We start from the raw sequence: 18,811 nt of genomic DNA on the forward strand, positions 1-18,811 counted from the left end.
CCCTGTGTTCTGAAAGATGCTTTCGGAACACAGGGACGCCTCTGTTCAGTCCCTGCGGCCCCGTGTTTACTTTAAAAATGCGGGGACCCCCAGGAGCTAGCGCACGCAGGGACGTCACTCACGTCCCATGCATGCGCCCATGGCAACGGAGCGTGTAGGAGCGGAGAAGCAAGAAGGACACGCGCTGGCAGTTGGTAAGTGTTTACCAGCGGCGCGTCAGCTTCGGTGCTCCGACCAGTGATCCTCCGGTCCTGCTATGGCCGGACCAGAGGAGCGGTGGTCGGAACACTAAAGTGGGGCAGTACACAGGCCTACAGGAACTATACTTCCAACCTAATGTGGGGGAACATACTGCCAGTGTCACGATGCCGGCTGGCTGGAGGTGGATCCTCTGTGCCAGAGAGGGATTGGCGTGGACCGTGCTAGTGGACCGGTTCTAAGTCACTACTGGTGTTCACCAGAGCCCGCCGCAAAGCGGGATGGTCTTGCTGCGGCGGTAGTGACCAGGTCGTATCCACTAGCAACGGCTCAACCTCTCTGACTGCTGAAGATAGGCGCGGTACAAGGGAGTAGACAGAAGCAAGGTCGGACGTAGCAGAAGGTCGGGGCAGGCAGCAAGAATCGTAGTCAATAAGGCAATAGCAGGAGGTCAAGTACACAGTATGGACAAACACAGTAACGCTTTCACTAGGCTCTAAGGCAACAAGATCCGGCAGGGGAGTGCAGGGGCAGAGATCAGATATAGTCTGGGAGCAGGTGGAAGCCAATTAAGCTAATTGGGCCAGGCACCAATCATTGGTGCACTGGCCCTTTAAGTCTCAGGGAGCTGGCGCGCGCGCGCCCTAGAGAGCGGAGCCGCGCGCGCCAGCACATGACAGCAGGGGACCGGGACGGGTAAGTGACCTGGGATGCGATTCGCGAGCGGGCGCGTCCCGCTGTGCGAATCGCATCCCCGACGGCCATGACAGTGCAACGCTCCCGGTCAGCGGGACCGACCGGGGCGCTGCGGAGAGAGAGACGCCGTAAGCGCTCCGGGGAGGAGCGGGGACCCGGAGCGCTAGGCGTAACAGCCAGCCTAACATGGGGGACTATATTGTACCTAATGTGGGGGAACATACTGCTGGCCTAATGGTGCCGACTATATTGCACCTAATGTGGGGGGACTATACTGCCGGCCTAATGTGGGGGACTATATTGCACCTAATGTGGGGGAACATACTGCCGGCCTAATGTGGGGGACTATACTGCCCCTAATGTGGGGGGACTATATTGCCAACCTAATGTGGGGGAACATACTGCCAACTTAATGTGGGGGACTATATTGCACCTAATGTGGGGGAACATGCTGCCAGCCTAATGTGGGGGGACTATATTGCACCTAATGTGGGGGGACTATACTGCACCTAATGTGGGGGGACATACTGCCAGCCTAATGTGGGGGACTATATTGCACCTAATGTGGGGGAAAATACTGCCAGCCTAATGTGGGGGACTATATTGCACCTAATGTGGGGGGACTATACTGCCGGCCTAATGTGGGGGACTATATTGCACCTAATGTGGGGGAACATGCTGCCAGCCTAATGTGGGGGGACTATATTGCACCTAATGTGGGGGGACTATACTGCACCTAATGTGGGGGGACATACTGCCAGCCTAATGTGGGGGACTATATTGCACCTAATGTGGGGGAAAATACTGCCAGCCTAATGTGGGGGACTATATTGCACCTAATGTGGGGGGACTATACTGCCGGCCTAATGTGGGGGACTATATTGCACCTAATGTGGGGGAAAATACTGCCAGCCTAATGTGGGGGACTATATTGCACCTAATGTGGGGGGGACTATACTGCCGGCCTAATGTGGGGGACTATATTGCACCTAATGTGGGGGAACATACTGCCAGCCTAATGGTGCGGACTTTATATTGGCACTTGCCATGGTAAAGCCGCGCATTTCTGAACTGGTCTCTGAAAGACAACAGCAGAAGTCACACTGATTTGCAGTAAATACCGTATTTATCGGCGTATAACACGCACTTTTTAGGCTTAAATTTTTAGCCTAAAGTCTATCTACGTGTTATACGCCGATAAGCCGCTGCAGTTCAATGATTTCAAGCGGGCGCTTTAAAATCAATGAACTGCAGCGGCTTTTGCAGGTGCAGAGACCGCCACCGCTGCCGGCTTCTCTGCCCCTGCCTGTCCTGTGGTCTAGAGCCCTGCTGCCGCCGCTTCTCTCCCCCTGCTATCGGCGCCGCTGCCCCTTCTCTCCCCCTGTCTATCGGTGACGCTGCCCCATTGCCGGCGCCGCTTCTCTCCCCCTGGCAGCGGCACCGACAGACAGGGGGAGAGAAGGGGCAGAGGCATCCATTGCCGGCGCCGCTGCCCCATTGCCTCCCCCATCCCCGGTTGTATAATTACCTGTTGCCGGGGTCGGGTCCGCGCTGCTTCAGGCCTCCGGTGTGCATCCCCAGCGTCATTGCTATGCGCTGCACGGCGCGGTGCAATGGCGAGTGACATCACTCGCCATTGTGTCTCGCAGCGCATAGAAACGATGCACACCGGAGGCCTGAAGCAGCGCGGACCCGACCCCGGCAACAGGTTATTATACAACCGGGGATGGGTGAGGCAACGGGGCAGAGGCGCCGGCAATGGGTGCCTCTGCCCCTTCTCTCCCCCTGTCTGTCGGCGCCGCTGCCCCATTGTCGGCGCCGCTTCTCTCCCCCTGGCTATCGGCGCCGGCAATGGGGCAGTGGCACCGATAGACAGGGGGAGAGAAGGGGCAGCGGCGTCTATCGGTGCCGCTGCCCCATTGCCTTGGTAAAATGAGGGTGCGTGTTATAGGCCGGTGCATGGTATACCCCGATAAATACGGTATTCATTATGTTTTTGTGTGAAAATCATGTTTTCATGGTTTTGTTCTTTGTTCTTAATGGTTTTGTTCATTTTGTGCACCTATGTATAAATATATACTTAAATATATACCTCCTATGTTTTGAATTTGAAAAAAATCATATTTTTTCAATTAAGAAGGGTTCGGTGAATGAGCATATGAAACTGGTGGGGTTCAGTACCTCCAACAAGGTTAAGAACCACTGCTATAGACTGTCAGACAGGTGCTGAAAATAGTTAGTGCGAGAGATGGGATATGAGGATGGGATTTGAGGACAAGAGGGTCATTGCTGATTTTCCTATTCAGCTAGTTTAGAAAAATACAGCACATCAGCAAGATGGCTACCAGTTAAATAAACTATGACAACTGTAACTACGCTATACAGTCCAGCAGAAAAAAAAAATACATAGATCATAAAATTTGTGGTACGGTATAGGGGCTGGTGCAGGAGGGTGGGTGCTGAGCAGGCTGGTGTGCATGGTCTCTTCCACAATAGAATTATATCCTTTTCTTTTCTCTGTGGCTTCCAAGCACTAGTTGTCTCTTAGGTTTCACGGGCCTTGTTGAGCAAGGACTCTTCTTTCCACAGCCTTGGTGGAACAGCACATGCACACTACTATATTTTGTATCTATGGTACATGCGGTTTATCTAGGGGTAGCGACTCCACTTGAAAGAAGGCACATGTACACCAGGATTAGTCAGGGTGCGGTAGCCCTTCTGGGTGTCCCTCCTGCCGATCTAGGGGAGGGGAGTGTGGCCATTAGGTTCCTCACCTCCCTGCCATGCCCCGGGTATCCCTGCTTTGGCAGGGATGCCAACCGGTTTTACTGGTTCTTTGGTGATTGCCGGGAGCACTTTTGGTCCCTAAATAGCTTCAGCGAAAAGGGACATTGTACCAGGAGACTTGCAGATGCCTTTTGGATTAAGGGTGAAGGGTTTGGTTTATTGGAGGGCATCTCTCCTTTCGGAGAAGGGCTTGAGATGGACCGTATCCTTGTGCACGTTTTTTTTTGTATGAACACACTTTGCACTTTTTACTTGCACTTGGGTGACTTGAGAGCACTTACCTCTGCTCTTAAAAATACATGCTGTTTATTTTTTTTATATTTTATACATTGTTTTAACCATCTTCAGATTTTTGTCACTCTTTTTAACTTGGTTTTAAACATGTGTCTAATACATTTGTTTCAATAAAGTAATTTTATATTTGTACCTCATTCATTCTTTATAGGCTTCATAAAATTTATCGTGCTGTGGAATCAGCCAACCATCTAACATGTATGGCAGTCCTCCTGACTCCTCCTGGCATGCTAGACTGCACCCGATCATTTTGTTCTCAGGGAGATAGGCTGCTACCAGTGGAGTCTGGAAGGGAGGCACAATGACAGAGGAGTCTGGAGATAGAGTTGGATAGGCAGAGGAGTCTAGATGGGAAGGGGTAATCACTACAGAGGAGTCTGGAAAAGGGGGGCAGAGCAGTCTGAAGGGAGATAAACAGATCAGTCTGGCAGTGGCTTACTCTCCTCTCCCCATGGAGAGAACATGCATGTTCAACTGAGCCAACCATGTATGTGGATGGGGAGAGACTGAGATAGATGGGTGATGGATCTAACATGCACAGCATAAGTATTGCAAATGACTAAACCTTTTTAACTCTTTAATGTGGTTTTCATATCTTACATTTATGACATAAAAGGATCATTGGGATCCCACTGGTAAAGACCTTACCATCTCGGAAGGTTGGGATAGAGGATGAGGGACATAATTATACTAGGATCCTATGGTGACAGGAGGTTCAAAAGAACTGTGTGAGCCCCAGGCAAGGCATTGTGAACACAAAATGCAGCCGTGTGATAGAGGCCTCTTTTTTTTTTTTTTTATTTTTTTTTTTTACTCTTTTGCAAATAATGCTGCACCACAGAGCAGGATGGCAAGATGGCACTCTATAAAGCAATGTACATATTGGTAACCCTCAGTAGTGCCTGAATTTATCAAGTGAGGCGAGATAGATGAGAGGCTCTGGATGTGGGAGTGTACATGACTGCATGTACACCCTGGTCTGGGACCTGCTGAATGCTCAGGAGACATTGCTCACTTTTTCACTTCTACTTCTCCCTCCATCCCCTCAGAATGTTTCTAGCCTTTTGAGATTACAGGAAAGGCAGAAAAATACTAAATTTGCCGAAACCGAGTGCACAGAGACAATGAGGTGTAATGTAGTAATAGTGTACGTAGGACATGTATCTCATCATACTCCTAGAGGGGCTCATTGGGGTAAGAGGTGGGTAATAATAAGTCATATGGGCTGCACTAATGAGGGGGCACACTGCAGTGTGAATAATGATTGAATACATGGGTTGCACTACTGAGACGTTTTTAAGATTTTGGGGAGAAAATTATGCAAGAAAGTGATTCATATGGAGTCAGTTCATGCTCTCTACAGTTTTTCCGTCCTATACAATCAGCTCCATGACCAAATCCATCAAGATGTGACTGCTTAATTAAATATCAAATGTTCCTCATATGACGAGGAGGGAATGTTGTAATGTTTTCTATATGAAATACACAGCCCACTGGCACATCTGCATTACCTTATCTTCATTTAAGAAAGTCTCAAATATAAAATTACAGGCACATTGGTAATGGCTACATGATTCTAGCCATACTTTCTAATCTTGTGTTTTTGGTCATTTAGAAATCTAATATAAAGGCAACCGGTATTGAGAGTAGACTGTAAATCATTTGCCATTTACCCTGGCACCTTGTCTGTTATTTCCCAGGCTGCAGCAGCAGAGTAAAGGCAGGCAGTCAGTGTGCACTGGAACAGAAGAGGTTAATCTGCTCACTGCCCTCCCCCACAAAGTCCATGCAGGATTAGGGTCTGTTAATTGCTGCACTGAATTATAAGGAGGGATCAGACATTGTGCAGAGCTGGGGATGTGATACCATCAGGGCTGTCTATGGGGTTAGTGGCAGGGCAATGTGTAGCTGTAAAAGTGACCATGAAGACTCTTCCTGCACATATGTAATGAATATATAATCACAGCATATACACAGCAGTAAAACTCGATTAAATCTCTATTAGTCTGTTTCAATCAGTCTGACATGTGTGCATGGTTCATTCTGATTCTTGGTAGACATGGTCTTTTAAAGTGATAACCATGACAAGGATGTTGCAATAAAGAGAATTCCATGTAACCCTCCTAGAGTCATCCACTGTATTAATGATTACTAGTCTGGAAAATAACATATACAAGGCTGACACACACTACAGGTCACTATACAGCATATTGTTAGCAACAACAAGGAAACAAAACAAGTGTACAGACCAAGGTCTTCCCAGTCTATGGACTAAATAACAAACAAACAGCAAGCTTCCAATAGGCAATTTGCCTGGCCATGGATAGAGGGGGCCTCCACATTCCTCTGACGCCACCCCCCCCCCCCCCATTCAGATTCCTCTGCTCCACCCTGGCCCCTTCAGACCCCTCTTAAGGCCCACTCACACAGTGGAATTTCCAAGCAGAAACCAGTGGAAAAAATAAACTCAGAGATTCCGTTGCAGCAGCCTCCCATTGTCTTCAAAGGGATTCTACTGTACCATGTACACTGCAGAATTTCTGCGGCAAAGACATCTGCCATGGAAATTCAAATGCTGACATGATCTTTTTTTCAGAGGAATCAACTCAGAAATTCATTGCAGTCTATGGAGATGGGGCATTTCAAAACGGTCCTGGTGCCAGCTTGTTCTGCTGGTGGCTGCTGCCCAGAGAATGTCCGCCGTGTGGATGAGCCCCAACAGGAGAACAAAGGATCAGGAATTTGGGATTCTTACATCCTGATTTTTTTTTAACCTCTAACATCAGACAAGTCAGGAGGCCCTTCTATACACATCATAAAGTCAGCCAGCCCCACTGTAGTTGTCGGGTATAGCAGATAGACATTTTGTGTGTGTGAGAATCTTAAAGACTAGGTTCAAACTACGGAATGGCCGCACAGAGAATCTCCGTGCGGACATTCCGCAAGCTGCCACCACACAGGAATGCGCCATCTCAGACAGCTATGCATTCTGTGCAGAGTCCGCAGAAAGAATGGAAAAAATTCCGCTATGTGCACGGCACAGCAGAATCCTGTTGAATTCAACTTCTAATGCAGAATCCGGCACGGAAATTCCAACATGTGAACATGGCCTAAGAGACAGAGAGTTCTTAACATCTTAATTTTTTTTCTCCAACCTTACAGGTAATTTTACCTCCCAGTTATCAAGAATATTTAATAATCGCAGGTTACTTCACAGCTAAATTACAGGAGTCTTAAAGGCTACCTCTAATTGTTCTCCCTGAAGCAGGATATCTTAAATTTCATGGCCATCTCTGATCACTTGACCTGCCCCCATACTAACACGATCTGGAGATGGATTTGCTGGAAGTCACAGAGACTTAGGCTGCTTTCACACTATAAAAATTCATCCGTAATGAACGTCCGGGATTTTCTAAGGGATTTTTCTAATAGCCGTTTTAACCCGTTATAGTGCATGCACTATTTCTCCCGTTACCATCGCCCGTCACAAGATAACGGCGGTTAAAACGGCTATTAGAAAAATCCCATAATTATAATGGGATTATAATGGGATTTTCTAACGGATTCATTTTTATAGTGTGAAAGCAGCCTTACAGCTTGTGATAGTCTTAGGGAAAGTCACGTGATCAGAAGTGGCTACGCTTACACGTACCCTTTAATATAAATCATTCTAGATATGTCGCATTTCAACAAGGCCCCATAGGCCTGCATCTAACAAAATGACTCATGCAACTGTCTTAAAAAATGGCTTCCTGGTCTGCGCAAACAAATTAACCAAGTGGTCATACAGAAGCAGACCAATATTATTTAGATTCTAGGGGTAAGCGTGATCATAATATAAATTATGAGGGGATGGTTTGACTTTTATGGGGAAAATCTTGTTCCTGAACCATGAGAATAAGTGGGAGAAAACATTCCATCTCAGGGATGAAATAAGCAGAGAACAAAGAAGCCATTGTTTCAGGATCCATGGGGAAGAGGCACACAGCAGACTCTGTGCATAGAAACAGAAAACAGGTTGCCATGGAAAATGTGACATCATGCTCTGCCCGAGATGTGACACCGACAGTGGGGGATGCGGGTGGGCTCTGTGCATCATGGAATATTCCCAGGTATTAGTGGGAAAAAAAAAATGTTCAATACTGCCCTGATCACCCAGAATGCTCTGAAAGGATGCCCCTTACACCCCCCCCCCCCCCCACCCTATAAGCCAAATACGTGACATCCAGTCTTAAAGGGACAAATATATATATTATATACACACACACACACACACACACACACAAATGGCTGATTCAGGCTTGAACTACAGTATATACAAGGGCAAATGACTGACCTAGGTCTGAGAAAATACATGGGCATGGGATTGCTCTAGGTCTAGGCTAGATACATGGGCACACAACTGATCTAGACCCAGGCTAGTTATATGGGCACATGACTAATCCAGACCCAAGACTAGGTACATTTATACATGCACAGACTACATACATGGGCACTTAACTGAACTAGGCCCAGACTAGACACATGGGCACATGATTTAGCATAGTTTATCTTCCATGTAAACAAAAGGAATGGGGCAGTTATAATACAAAAAAGTGTTTCGAAGACAGACATTGAGGGATCGGTCAGGGTGTTGAGGGATCGGTCAGGCTGTGGATGGTCAGCAGATATCTAGAGTACACACCTGCTGACCAGACCTTCACCCAACAAGGTGACAATTACCATTTACCATAGTATACATTGAATAATTACTACATCAGGAAAAGCTGGTGTCTGACATCTTGTACCAATAGTGAGATGCCGCACGGTTGCCATCTCACAATCAGCTCACAGATCACGTATTGGCTTCTCATTTGCACAGCAGAAGGCAACATTTGCCAGACATGGGCTAGGCTAAGTTTATGTCTGCACTGGAGCCCGTTTCTGGCAGAAAAGGTTGAATGGTCTATTCACAATGGAGACCAATGGTTAGAATTGGGTCGGTCTGGTTTTCCAGTGGTGTCTGTTTTACAGGATTTGAGCTAAATAAAAACAAAAAAACAACTGATGTTATTTTGACAGATTTTGCAATCGGAGTTCCCTGTACAGAGCTCCATTGCTGATGTGAACGAGGCCTTAATGTGGTAACTAGAGTGTCTTTGACCACAGGCATATTGTTGGAGCCCGAAGGTGTTGTGCCAGTATTTCTGAAACAGCCACACTTGTTGGCTGTTTCCAAATCACAGTATCAAGTGTGTACCAAGACAGGAGGAACCATGGACAGACATCCGATAAAAGCTCAAAACAGAAGGCAATGTGTGGTTGATCCAAGAGTTCAGTATTGCATGGCACATTTGGAGTCTCAGCAACAACATACTACAGCAGACCAGCTGACCCAGCAGTAAAACAGTAGGCAAGTAACACAAAGTCTCACAGGAACCAAACCATGCCTTGCATGGGACAAGGAATGAGGTCAAAAGATTATGGGCAAGAAACAAAACTCATCACTCTGGAGGCCTTCTGCTCTATTTCCAACCATTTAAGTTGGGGCAGACTGTTGGGATTTAACAGGTGGCAGTGTCATGGTCTGGGAAGAGTTTTCCTGGTATGCCCTAGGACTATTGGTCAGACCACAAGCCTTGAATTGCAAACGCTATAGCGACCTGCTTGTTAATCATTTGCACCCCAACCACAAAGTCATCTTTAACACAGGACAATGCTTTATGTTATCGGGCTCAGATCAATAGGTATAAAGAATTTCCTCTACTGCCTTGGCCCCCAAACTCACAGGGCTGTAAACTCATTAAACATGTTTGGAATACGCTGGAATGCTCTTACGCCACCAAAAAAGTGCACAAACAGAGAGCTGCTGGAGCAGGCATAGGTAGAGTTGATAATGAAGGATGTTCACCACCTTGTGGAATTTGTTCCCCAAAGGTGACCAGCCGTGATTGCCCAAAATAGTGGACCAGTCCCGCTATTGAGTAGGTATTCCAACTGAAATGATCAATGTATTTTGTAATAGTCTTTCAACTCAATTACCATGCCACCAAAGAAATACCAGACAATCAAAAAAACTTCTTAGAGCAGTACAGGGTAAATACCCTAGGGGTAGATGTAATATTACCATTGTCTTCTATACCAGCGTAATTCCCCTATTAGATTGCAGTAGGGTTAAAGTATGTCAGAAGGAAGGAACTTCACTGTATCGTCTATGGTCACCTGGGGATGGCCACATCAACTACTCAATCAACTACTGGTCAATGTGTACCATGAAAATAGAGGGAAAGTCAAGTGGATGGCTGTGCCCTACAGCTGGCTCTTCCCTTGTTCATGCACTGTCCTGTATGCATGGGAGCACCAAGGGTCGAGTCCTTGCTATTTATAGTTGGTTGTAGCAATAAAAAGGGTATAAGAAATAGGTTCAGGAGCTTAGGAAAGCTGAGTGAGAGATTATGTCTGTGCACAGGATAGTATTACGCAAACACAGAGTGAAGGGGAGGGTATTGTCAGCTCTAAGAATCAGACCCTGCCTCTTTAAATAAAACCTCTTGTATCCCCTGCCTATCTCCTAGCACCTTAACACCCATAACAGAGCATAAGGAACATTTTAGCATTTCTCATAGTCCTAAATTGAATCCCTATATACCAATCAATATTTGGCCTCCCGGAGTCATCGGTGCCGCATCATCCGCACGTGACGTGATCACATCTGTGTGGGCTGCAGCATATAAACACTCAGCTGGAAACAGCTGCCTGTGCCAAGAATTCCTTTAACCACCATTTTAAGAACAAAGCTGATGAAGTAAACAAAATGGAGCCTGGTAAACACTGCAGGCAGATCTGAGCTCTTATGTTATAAACTATAGGTGTTTCACAGTGCCCCCCTAATTCACATCACCCATTAGTTACAAATATTTAGGACTGACAGGAGAAATAAATAACTATGTAATATGTTGGAGATAGGAAGGAGGCGGCCAGACTGTCACTTATACTGCAGCAGGGCTTCGTCTATAAAAACATCACAGGGCTATGACTGTAATACATAGTGGGGGAAGGGTAGTAAAAGTGTCGTAGAGTGCTTTATTTAGACTGGATGGAACCGCCATCTGCTGTACTTCTCATGTGGTAACACACAGGAAGACACAAACGTACAGGCCACAGATGAGTGCCAGCTGTACAGTTCAAAGGGCAACTCCACAAATTATAAACCACTACTATAAATGACACTCACTGCTTACTGATTTTTCTTACACTGCATATTCACACAATGTGTTAAGGTGAACACCTTCAGCTTATGTGCTGGGAAAGCTCAGGATACATACAATGAACATAGCCATAGGCCCTCACTGACAGAGGCTAGAGGAGCATTCTTCTGGCCCTTGCCATGCTGGGATGCATGAGCATAACTTACTTTTTAGTGTATCGATATACAATATGAGTTTTATTGGCACTGTGGCCAATGTACGTTACTGCTTTGCTATAACATGGTATATGTTGGGGGTGTATGTGGACATATACATTGGGGAACACTCCTATTGCACTGATGAATACATTTTGTGGAAAAAAATCCTTACACATAGCATTCATTCACTGATCTCCAGAACCATCTATGTATTGAGCCCTTCTTACTGCTTTAAAGAGCAAAATTCCAAACACATGCTGGCAACATACAAGAACAGCCACAAAAACACAGATATTCAGAAGTATTCAATCCTTCATTCAAAACATAGACTAATGCCAACATGGCAACAAGCGACATCCTGTCCACATGCAACCCTACTGTGCTAGAAATGACATGTTTTTTAACCCTAAAGAGTAGAGGCCATCCACCCACCCAGAACATTTACCGGTTAGTGGGCTTAAAAATAATAATAATAATAATTATTATTATCTAAATAACAGTCTTACCATTCACGCAATAAAGTTGTAATCATATTTTAAAAGAGGCAGAAAGGAAGAAAACAAGCGGCAGCTCTACCTCACACATCTGATGATCGGACTCTCCCAGAGGATTAAGCTAAAGCACTATAGCAATGAAAGGAGTTAACCCCATATAGCCCACAGCCAGTCCTGTGCAGAAAACTACATACAGCTGACAGTGTCATAATGAGTAAGTGTAGATGAAGGAAAGTGCAGATGTAAAACAGCAGCAACGTTCCTCACCTTTGGATCGAGTGGTGACATCCATTCCCTCCACCACCTCCGGCTCAGTCTTCACTTCCTCCTCTGCCAAACTGTGGAAGACAAAGAAAGAGGGTAAGTGACCCTGTCATGTCATCACCATGCAGTTCTGACCCCCATACACACATGTGGATTCCCTGGCTCCACAGAGCATCTTTTACTAGTGTCAATCTCATAGTGATAGATGGAGAGAAGATAGGTGACAGATTCACATTTAACCATGTCCTCCCTAGAAGGATGGGAGCAGCAGCACTGGGCTTTGCAGATATTACAGGTAACCGAGCCAATGATACATACATACATGCGTACATGTGACTGGAGAATCTCAGGGGGTAAATGAGGAGCCAGCCATTCCATATTAATAACAAGAAGTGGTGCAGGATACAGAGCACTTTGCACCTCCAGTGTCAGGATTCAGGAAACATGGCCAGCCCTGCAGAGCGTCTGCACAGAGCTCCAGCAAGATCAGGATATTAAAGAGAAAAAAAAAACATCTTTAATAAACATGTAAACCCTCTCTCATCCTTGGGTACCTTCAAGACAATGTGAGAATTACACATGACATCGTTTCCATGTAGAGCAGCTATATACATGATCCAGAGCACAGCAGCAGCTTCTAGTGCATTCAATCTTAGTCATATACAAAGCCTCTCAGTCAATATGGATACGTACACTTGAAATAACCTCTCCGATGAGAAGGCAGCACCAGATTGAGACAGTCTCAGGAAGGTAAGATTGATGGGGGAGGGGAGATTTTTTTTTAAAGCACAATAATTTGTTGTTGTCTGACATCTAAATGCAGGATCCAAAGGAAAGTCCTGGACTGTGACAAGGAAAGGGTTATCATGCATTGGTTATTAAATGTGCATGTACACTCCAAACACATCTTCACATATAATTATTGGTAATAACCTATATGGATCAATAGCACATGAAACATCTAAAATTCAGCCAAACCCAGACCGTCCCATACGTAAGCAAATATTAATAAGTGCACCATGTACAAAGATAAAGCTAAAAAATACATATTTCCCTTATGTTGTCTGCCTTGTAACCATTTCTTTGCATGGACAATAAAAGCTGAAATTGTTCTTACTTCACCCCATGTCCTCTGCACTTTGCATGGAACATTTCAACTGTTGCAGACCGGACATAAACATCTAATGTTACCACACATGAAGGCTTACTTTGCATGCCTCACATCTGTAACACTGCATGAAAACCATAGGATACATATTGACATGCCTGCAGAATATTAAAGAAAATACCAGATCTGCCTCCGTGTCATGTCAGCATACACAGCACATGAGCAGGATGCATGTAATGGTGAAAGACGAAGTGCTGGAGGAATGGGAGCTGATTCAGAAAGACTCACCTATCACAGTGTTAGTCATCAAAGGCTATGTACCTTGTGCAGGCTCCTAAGATGGCGTCTAGCAGCAATGCACTGCCCCATCCCTGCACTGGAGCTAAAATGGAAGCAGTTTATATAATAAGGACATGTGTGGACTCTAGTGCCTGCCATCTCCCCTACTGACAGCACAAGAGCAAAGGGGAGAATTGTCTTCTATTTCTGCAACGTGAGATGAAAACCAAATGTTTAGGGAAAATTCAGATGGAACTGGTAGGATTTACACATTGCAACACACAGCCAGAACAAAGGTTGCAGCTCGACGTGCACTAGAGGTAGAGAGGCCTGTAATCTGGACAAAGTGAGGGTTAACAGAAATGTGAGATTGGTTTCTAAACAATCTAGGGGTAGATTTATCAAAAGCGGTCCAGAGGAAAAAGTTGCCCAGTTGCCCATAGCAACCAATCAGATCGTTTCTTTCATTTTTCAGAGGCCTTGTTAAAAATGAAAGAAGCAATCTGATTGGTTGCTATGGGGAGCTTTTCCTCTGGACAGGTTTTGATAAATATACCCCCTAGTCTTTTTCGGAATCATAGATCCTTTAATCGCAAAAAAGAACCAACTACGCCATCTGCAGGGTCAAATATGGTGGCTGCCATGTCATGACATCATATCTGATGACTAGGTTCTGGAAAGTGGGATGTGAGGGAAACACATCTTGTGTCCTCCATGAAACCAAGGGTCTATTCCAAAAATATCACATTTATTAGAAACCCATGATAATTGGCTGGCAATAAACGCAGATTAAACTGTTTTATAAAAGGATTGCAGCATTTATTGAATCTTCCTGCTTTACAGACCCAATACGATTGAAGGCAGTCCATTTATGCTCTCTGTATTGTTCATATAAGGGTTTCAGCCCACAAATGACACTACACAGCAAGAAAGAAAAACATTGCCAAACTAAGGCTAACTTCACATCAGCGTTGTAGTTCAATTCGCAAGCTCCATCACAGAGTCTGTTCCTGGAAGAAAAAAAACTGAGCTGGACATCCTGTTGCACAAGGGATACCAACGGATCCTATTGACTTGGTTGGCAAAAAAAATACAAAAAAAAACAAAAAAACAGATCTGTAGCATTTTTTTCCTCCACTCAAGGCCCGCTATTTTAACGTTTGCTGAACGGAGATTGCAATTTATCTGACCATTAAACCACTTGCCCTTGGAGTGAATTGGCTGGGATGTCCACTCCTAGGACAATTGTCTTGAATGTTTTCAACTTGTGAATAAACTTTTACTGTAGAATTTAGATTGCTTGGATATAGGCTTAGAACCCTTCTCAAAATGATGGGAAGCAACAATTGCTTCCATAAGATTATCACTGCCGACGTCTTTCCATTTTGGCATTCTGTAAGCACATACCAGAATTTTTGCTTTTAGGGTGGTCTTACAAGAAGCAGTACTGGCCCAGACTGCCGTTTTCATTCCTTAAAAAGGGTACTCTGCCCCTAGATATCTGCCCCTAGATAAGAGGTCTGATCGCGGGGGGGACGTCCCAACGGCAGGACCCCCCGCGATCAGACATCTTATCCCTTATTTCCCTGCAGCACCTGTTCGTTTAGAACTCCGGCTGCTCACCGGAGGCTTGTGTTGTCACGGCCACACCCCCTCCCATAGACTTGCATTGAGAGGGAGGGTGTGACGTCATGAGGTGGCATGGGCGTGATGTCAGCACCCCATCTCTAGTCATCAGGCACGGACTGAAATTCGCTCTGTGCACCTTATGACTGCAGTGCCGCAGCAGAGATCGTGGTGGGACCCCCAGGATCAGACATCTTATCCCCTATCCAATGATGTCTTGGGGCAGAGTACCCTTTTAATTGGGTCACCTGGCCTTTCCGCTTTAAGCAGTGGCAAGTCCAGAAGCAGTCTGCCATTATTGGTGAATCTGCCACTAGTGCTGACGACTCATCAATAAATGAACCTAGACTTGCAACTGCTTAAAAGTGGAAGTGTTTTTTAAAGGCCTCTTTCACATTGTCATCGTTCATGCACAATATTTTTTTCTCTGTTAAACTCCTGGATCCCCGATGGACCCATTTAAGTGAATGGTGTCTGTCAGGACCCTGCAGTGTCCGTTGCGCTTTGACACATTTGAGGGTCTGTTGTGCAGAAGAAAAAAAAAAAAAGAAAAGAAAGAGCCAAACAGACCCAGAATCGGGTAGATGCAAACGGCAATGTGAACTTAGCCTTAGATTGGGCTTTATGAGCAGCAGCTAACAAAACAAGATTTAGCAACAGCCTTCCCTTGTCATAAACAATCTGACAAGCCTGGCAATTCTAAACACATTGCAGAGCCTACACAGGCCGTTTGAGGTTTAAATTATGTAAATGAGGAAACGCAGCAAAAGCGCAGCAATAATGAAAGTGTTGGGAACACAACACAACATTGGGTTAGCAGCACTTGGCTGCTAATGATCCCCTTCATTTCTATGAAAGCAGTAGGGGTGTACTTTTTCTTTTCAAAATACTTCTGCTTTAAAGGGCCACTCCAGCGCAATGTTTTATTCCCCTCCTAGCATAAGCATGCTGCGGGTGAACAGCTGCCATGCTCTCCCCCAGCTTTTTACTGGGCGCTTCATTTTCCCAACAGGACAGGTCCCCGTTTGTCTCCAATGTTACCAGCCCAATCATACTGGGGTTTGTATGTGGACAGAAAACAGTTTACATTTATATTTTCCAATGCATTAGATTACACATTACGTGCCGGAGAAGACCAGTAATATTTCTACTAAAGACAGATTGACCCGATGAAAACTCAAGCTGTCAACAGATGTCAGGTTTCTGTTGCTGGATTCCGCTATATGTATGTGACTGGACCCCACTCACCACGAAGTAGACTTCAACCTCACTGATCCTAGATCAGTGACTAATGGCACCTTATAGCAAACACTATAGAATAAGTGAGTTTATAATGGAGTCAGGCAAGACAGGATGGCCAGCTGACAAGTATATCTATAGACAACATCAGGCCTTGTTTAGACGTGTCAGTTCTGTTCCAGAAAAATCCTCAGTAAATCCTCTCATTTTTGTTGGAAAATTAGAAAATGTTTAAAAAAAAGTTACCTTAGGTTACCAAACATAAAAAATAAAATAAAACATAAAATAAAAAAATCTACACATTCTGAAATACTCACACCAAACACCTGATCACTTGTTGCAGGCAGTAAAGAAACCTGGATGTGGCTTAAGATCATTCTTTGTTTTTGGTATTTAAGAAAACTAAAAGTTCATGACTAGATTAAAGGAGTACTCCGGTGGAAAACAAAATGTTTTCAAATCAGTTGGTGCCAGAAAGTTATACAGATATGTAAATTACTTCTATATAAAATTAAACCTTCCAGTACTTATCAGCTGCTGTATGCTGCAGAATAAGTTGTATAGTTCTTTTCTGTCTGATCACAGTGTTCTCTCTCCATGTTAGGAACTGTCCAAGGCAGGGAAGGCTTGCTATTGGGAGTTCCTGACATGGACAGAGGTGGCAGCAGAGAGCACTGTGGTCAGACTGTAAAGAACTACACAACTTCCTTTGGAGCATACAGCAGCTGATAAGTACTGGAAGGATTAAGATTTTTAGATGGAAGTCATTTACAGATCTGTATAACTTTTAAGCACCAGTTGATAAGAAAACTTTTTTCCACCGGAGTACCCCTTTAAAGGGATTATCAAGAATTAGGAAAGCAGAGCTAAAATTTATTTTAAAAACCGCTCCACATCTGTTCCCAGACCTTGGTTCCATTCACCTCAATGGAACGGAGCTGCAGAACCACAACCAACCTGGAGTGCACACACTAAAAATCAGGGCTGTGGAGTCTGAGTCGAGGAGTCGGACGAAATTTTGGGTACCTGGAGTCGGAGTCGGCAAACAATGCACCAACTCAGACTCCGACTCCTACTAAATTTAGATTTGGAATAAATAAATAAAAAGCAAGTTTAAATGTCCCAATTCACAAAAAGTTATAATTAATGACTTCTCTACTTTAAGAATAAAGACCAGTGCATGCAGTGCCTCAAGTAACCGCAAAATGAACACGTTAAGTGACCGTGAAGAAGCATGCTTTTCATGTGCTTTACTATATGGCACGCAACGCACAATTAGGAGCGGCAATACTTATACTTTCCATAGTGTTGTGTTCTGCTGTTACAGGGAACCCATGGGTAACCTAGTCTCTCACTGATAAGGGGTTAAGGAAATATGTTTTTTGCAGGACTAGAGACACTTGAATAAGTGAAGGGAATGGAGGGTCAATAGTTCAAGACTGAAGCTGTAAGCATTGGAAAAACTGCTGCCATTCAGCTAAGGCTATAAAAACTTGTAAACTCGATTGTTAGCTTAAAGGGGTACTCCACACCTAGACATCTTATCCCCTATCCAAAGGATAGGGGATAAGATGTCAGATCGCGGGGGTCCCGCTGCTGGGGACCCCCGGGATTGCCGCTGCGGCACCGCGCTATCATTACTGCACAGAGCGAGTTCGCTCTGTGCGTAATGACGGGCGATACAGGGGTTGGAGCACCGTTAAGTCATGGCTCTGCTCCTCGTGATCTCACGGCCAGCCCCCTCAATACAAGTCTATGGGAGGGGGCGTGGCGGTCTTCACGCCCCCTGCCATAGACTTGCATTAAGGGGGCGGGCCGTGATGTCACGAGGGGCGGAGCTATGACATTACGCTGCTCCGTCCACTGTATCGCTCTGTATCCGTCCCCGAACTCGCTCTGTGTAGTTATGAAAGTGCGGTGCCGCAGCGGCGATCCTGGGGGTCGCCAGCAGCGGGACCCCGGGGATAAGATGTCTAGGGGCGGAGTACCCCTTTAAACATGACTATGGGATTCTACTAGGGAAATCATGTTTTATAATAAATGCCCCTTCCTTGATCCTCCCACTGCCCTATCTTCAGCAGCAGATCAGCACACAAACTGTTCAATACAGTAGACTGTTGGCTTCCCAGCCAGTAGTCTTGTGGTAATGACAAGTATGTTACCTTTCTTTCCTTCAAGGAATGTATAAAATACATTTCGCATATTAATACAGAGGAGTCGGAGTCTGAATTGGAAGTACAGAAAACTCCGGAGTCGGAGTATTTATCTACCGACTCCACAGCCCTGCTAAAAATACTGATCTGATTGAATATTCATCTAAACTAAGCATAGTCACAGTAGGTGCCTAACACCAACCTCAATGGCATATATCCAAACAGATACCAGGAAGATGGCAGGGCCACAGAGCTGTAATACACTAGAGTAAGATTGAGTGTATGTTAA

At 45.2% G+C, this 18,811-nt stretch overlaps 1 protein-coding gene across 23 annotated transcripts in view; it reads right to left on the reverse strand.

The window, feature by feature from the left end:
- ZMYND8 (zinc finger MYND-type containing 8) overlaps positions 1-18,811 on the reverse strand; it is a 172,243-nt gene that overhangs the window by 118,361 nt on the left and 35,071 nt on the right. For 12 of the 23 annotated variants that reach the window (XM_056548802.1, XM_056548785.1, XM_056548799.1 and 9 more), the window contains one exon: positions 12,121-12,191. In XM_056548802.1, the coding sequence (XP_056404777.1) occupies positions 12,121-12,191 (71 nt within the window). The other 11 variants (XR_008849297.1, XM_056548782.1, XM_056548780.1 and 8 more) reach the window with 8 other exon arrangements.

The sequence above is a fragment of the Hyla sarda genome, chromosome 12 (genome assembly GCF_029499605.1).
Source record: "Hyla sarda isolate aHylSar1 chromosome 12, aHylSar1.hap1, whole genome shotgun sequence".
In the NCBI taxonomy this organism is placed as follows: domain Eukaryota; kingdom Metazoa; phylum Chordata; class Amphibia; order Anura; family Hylidae; genus Hyla; species Hyla sarda.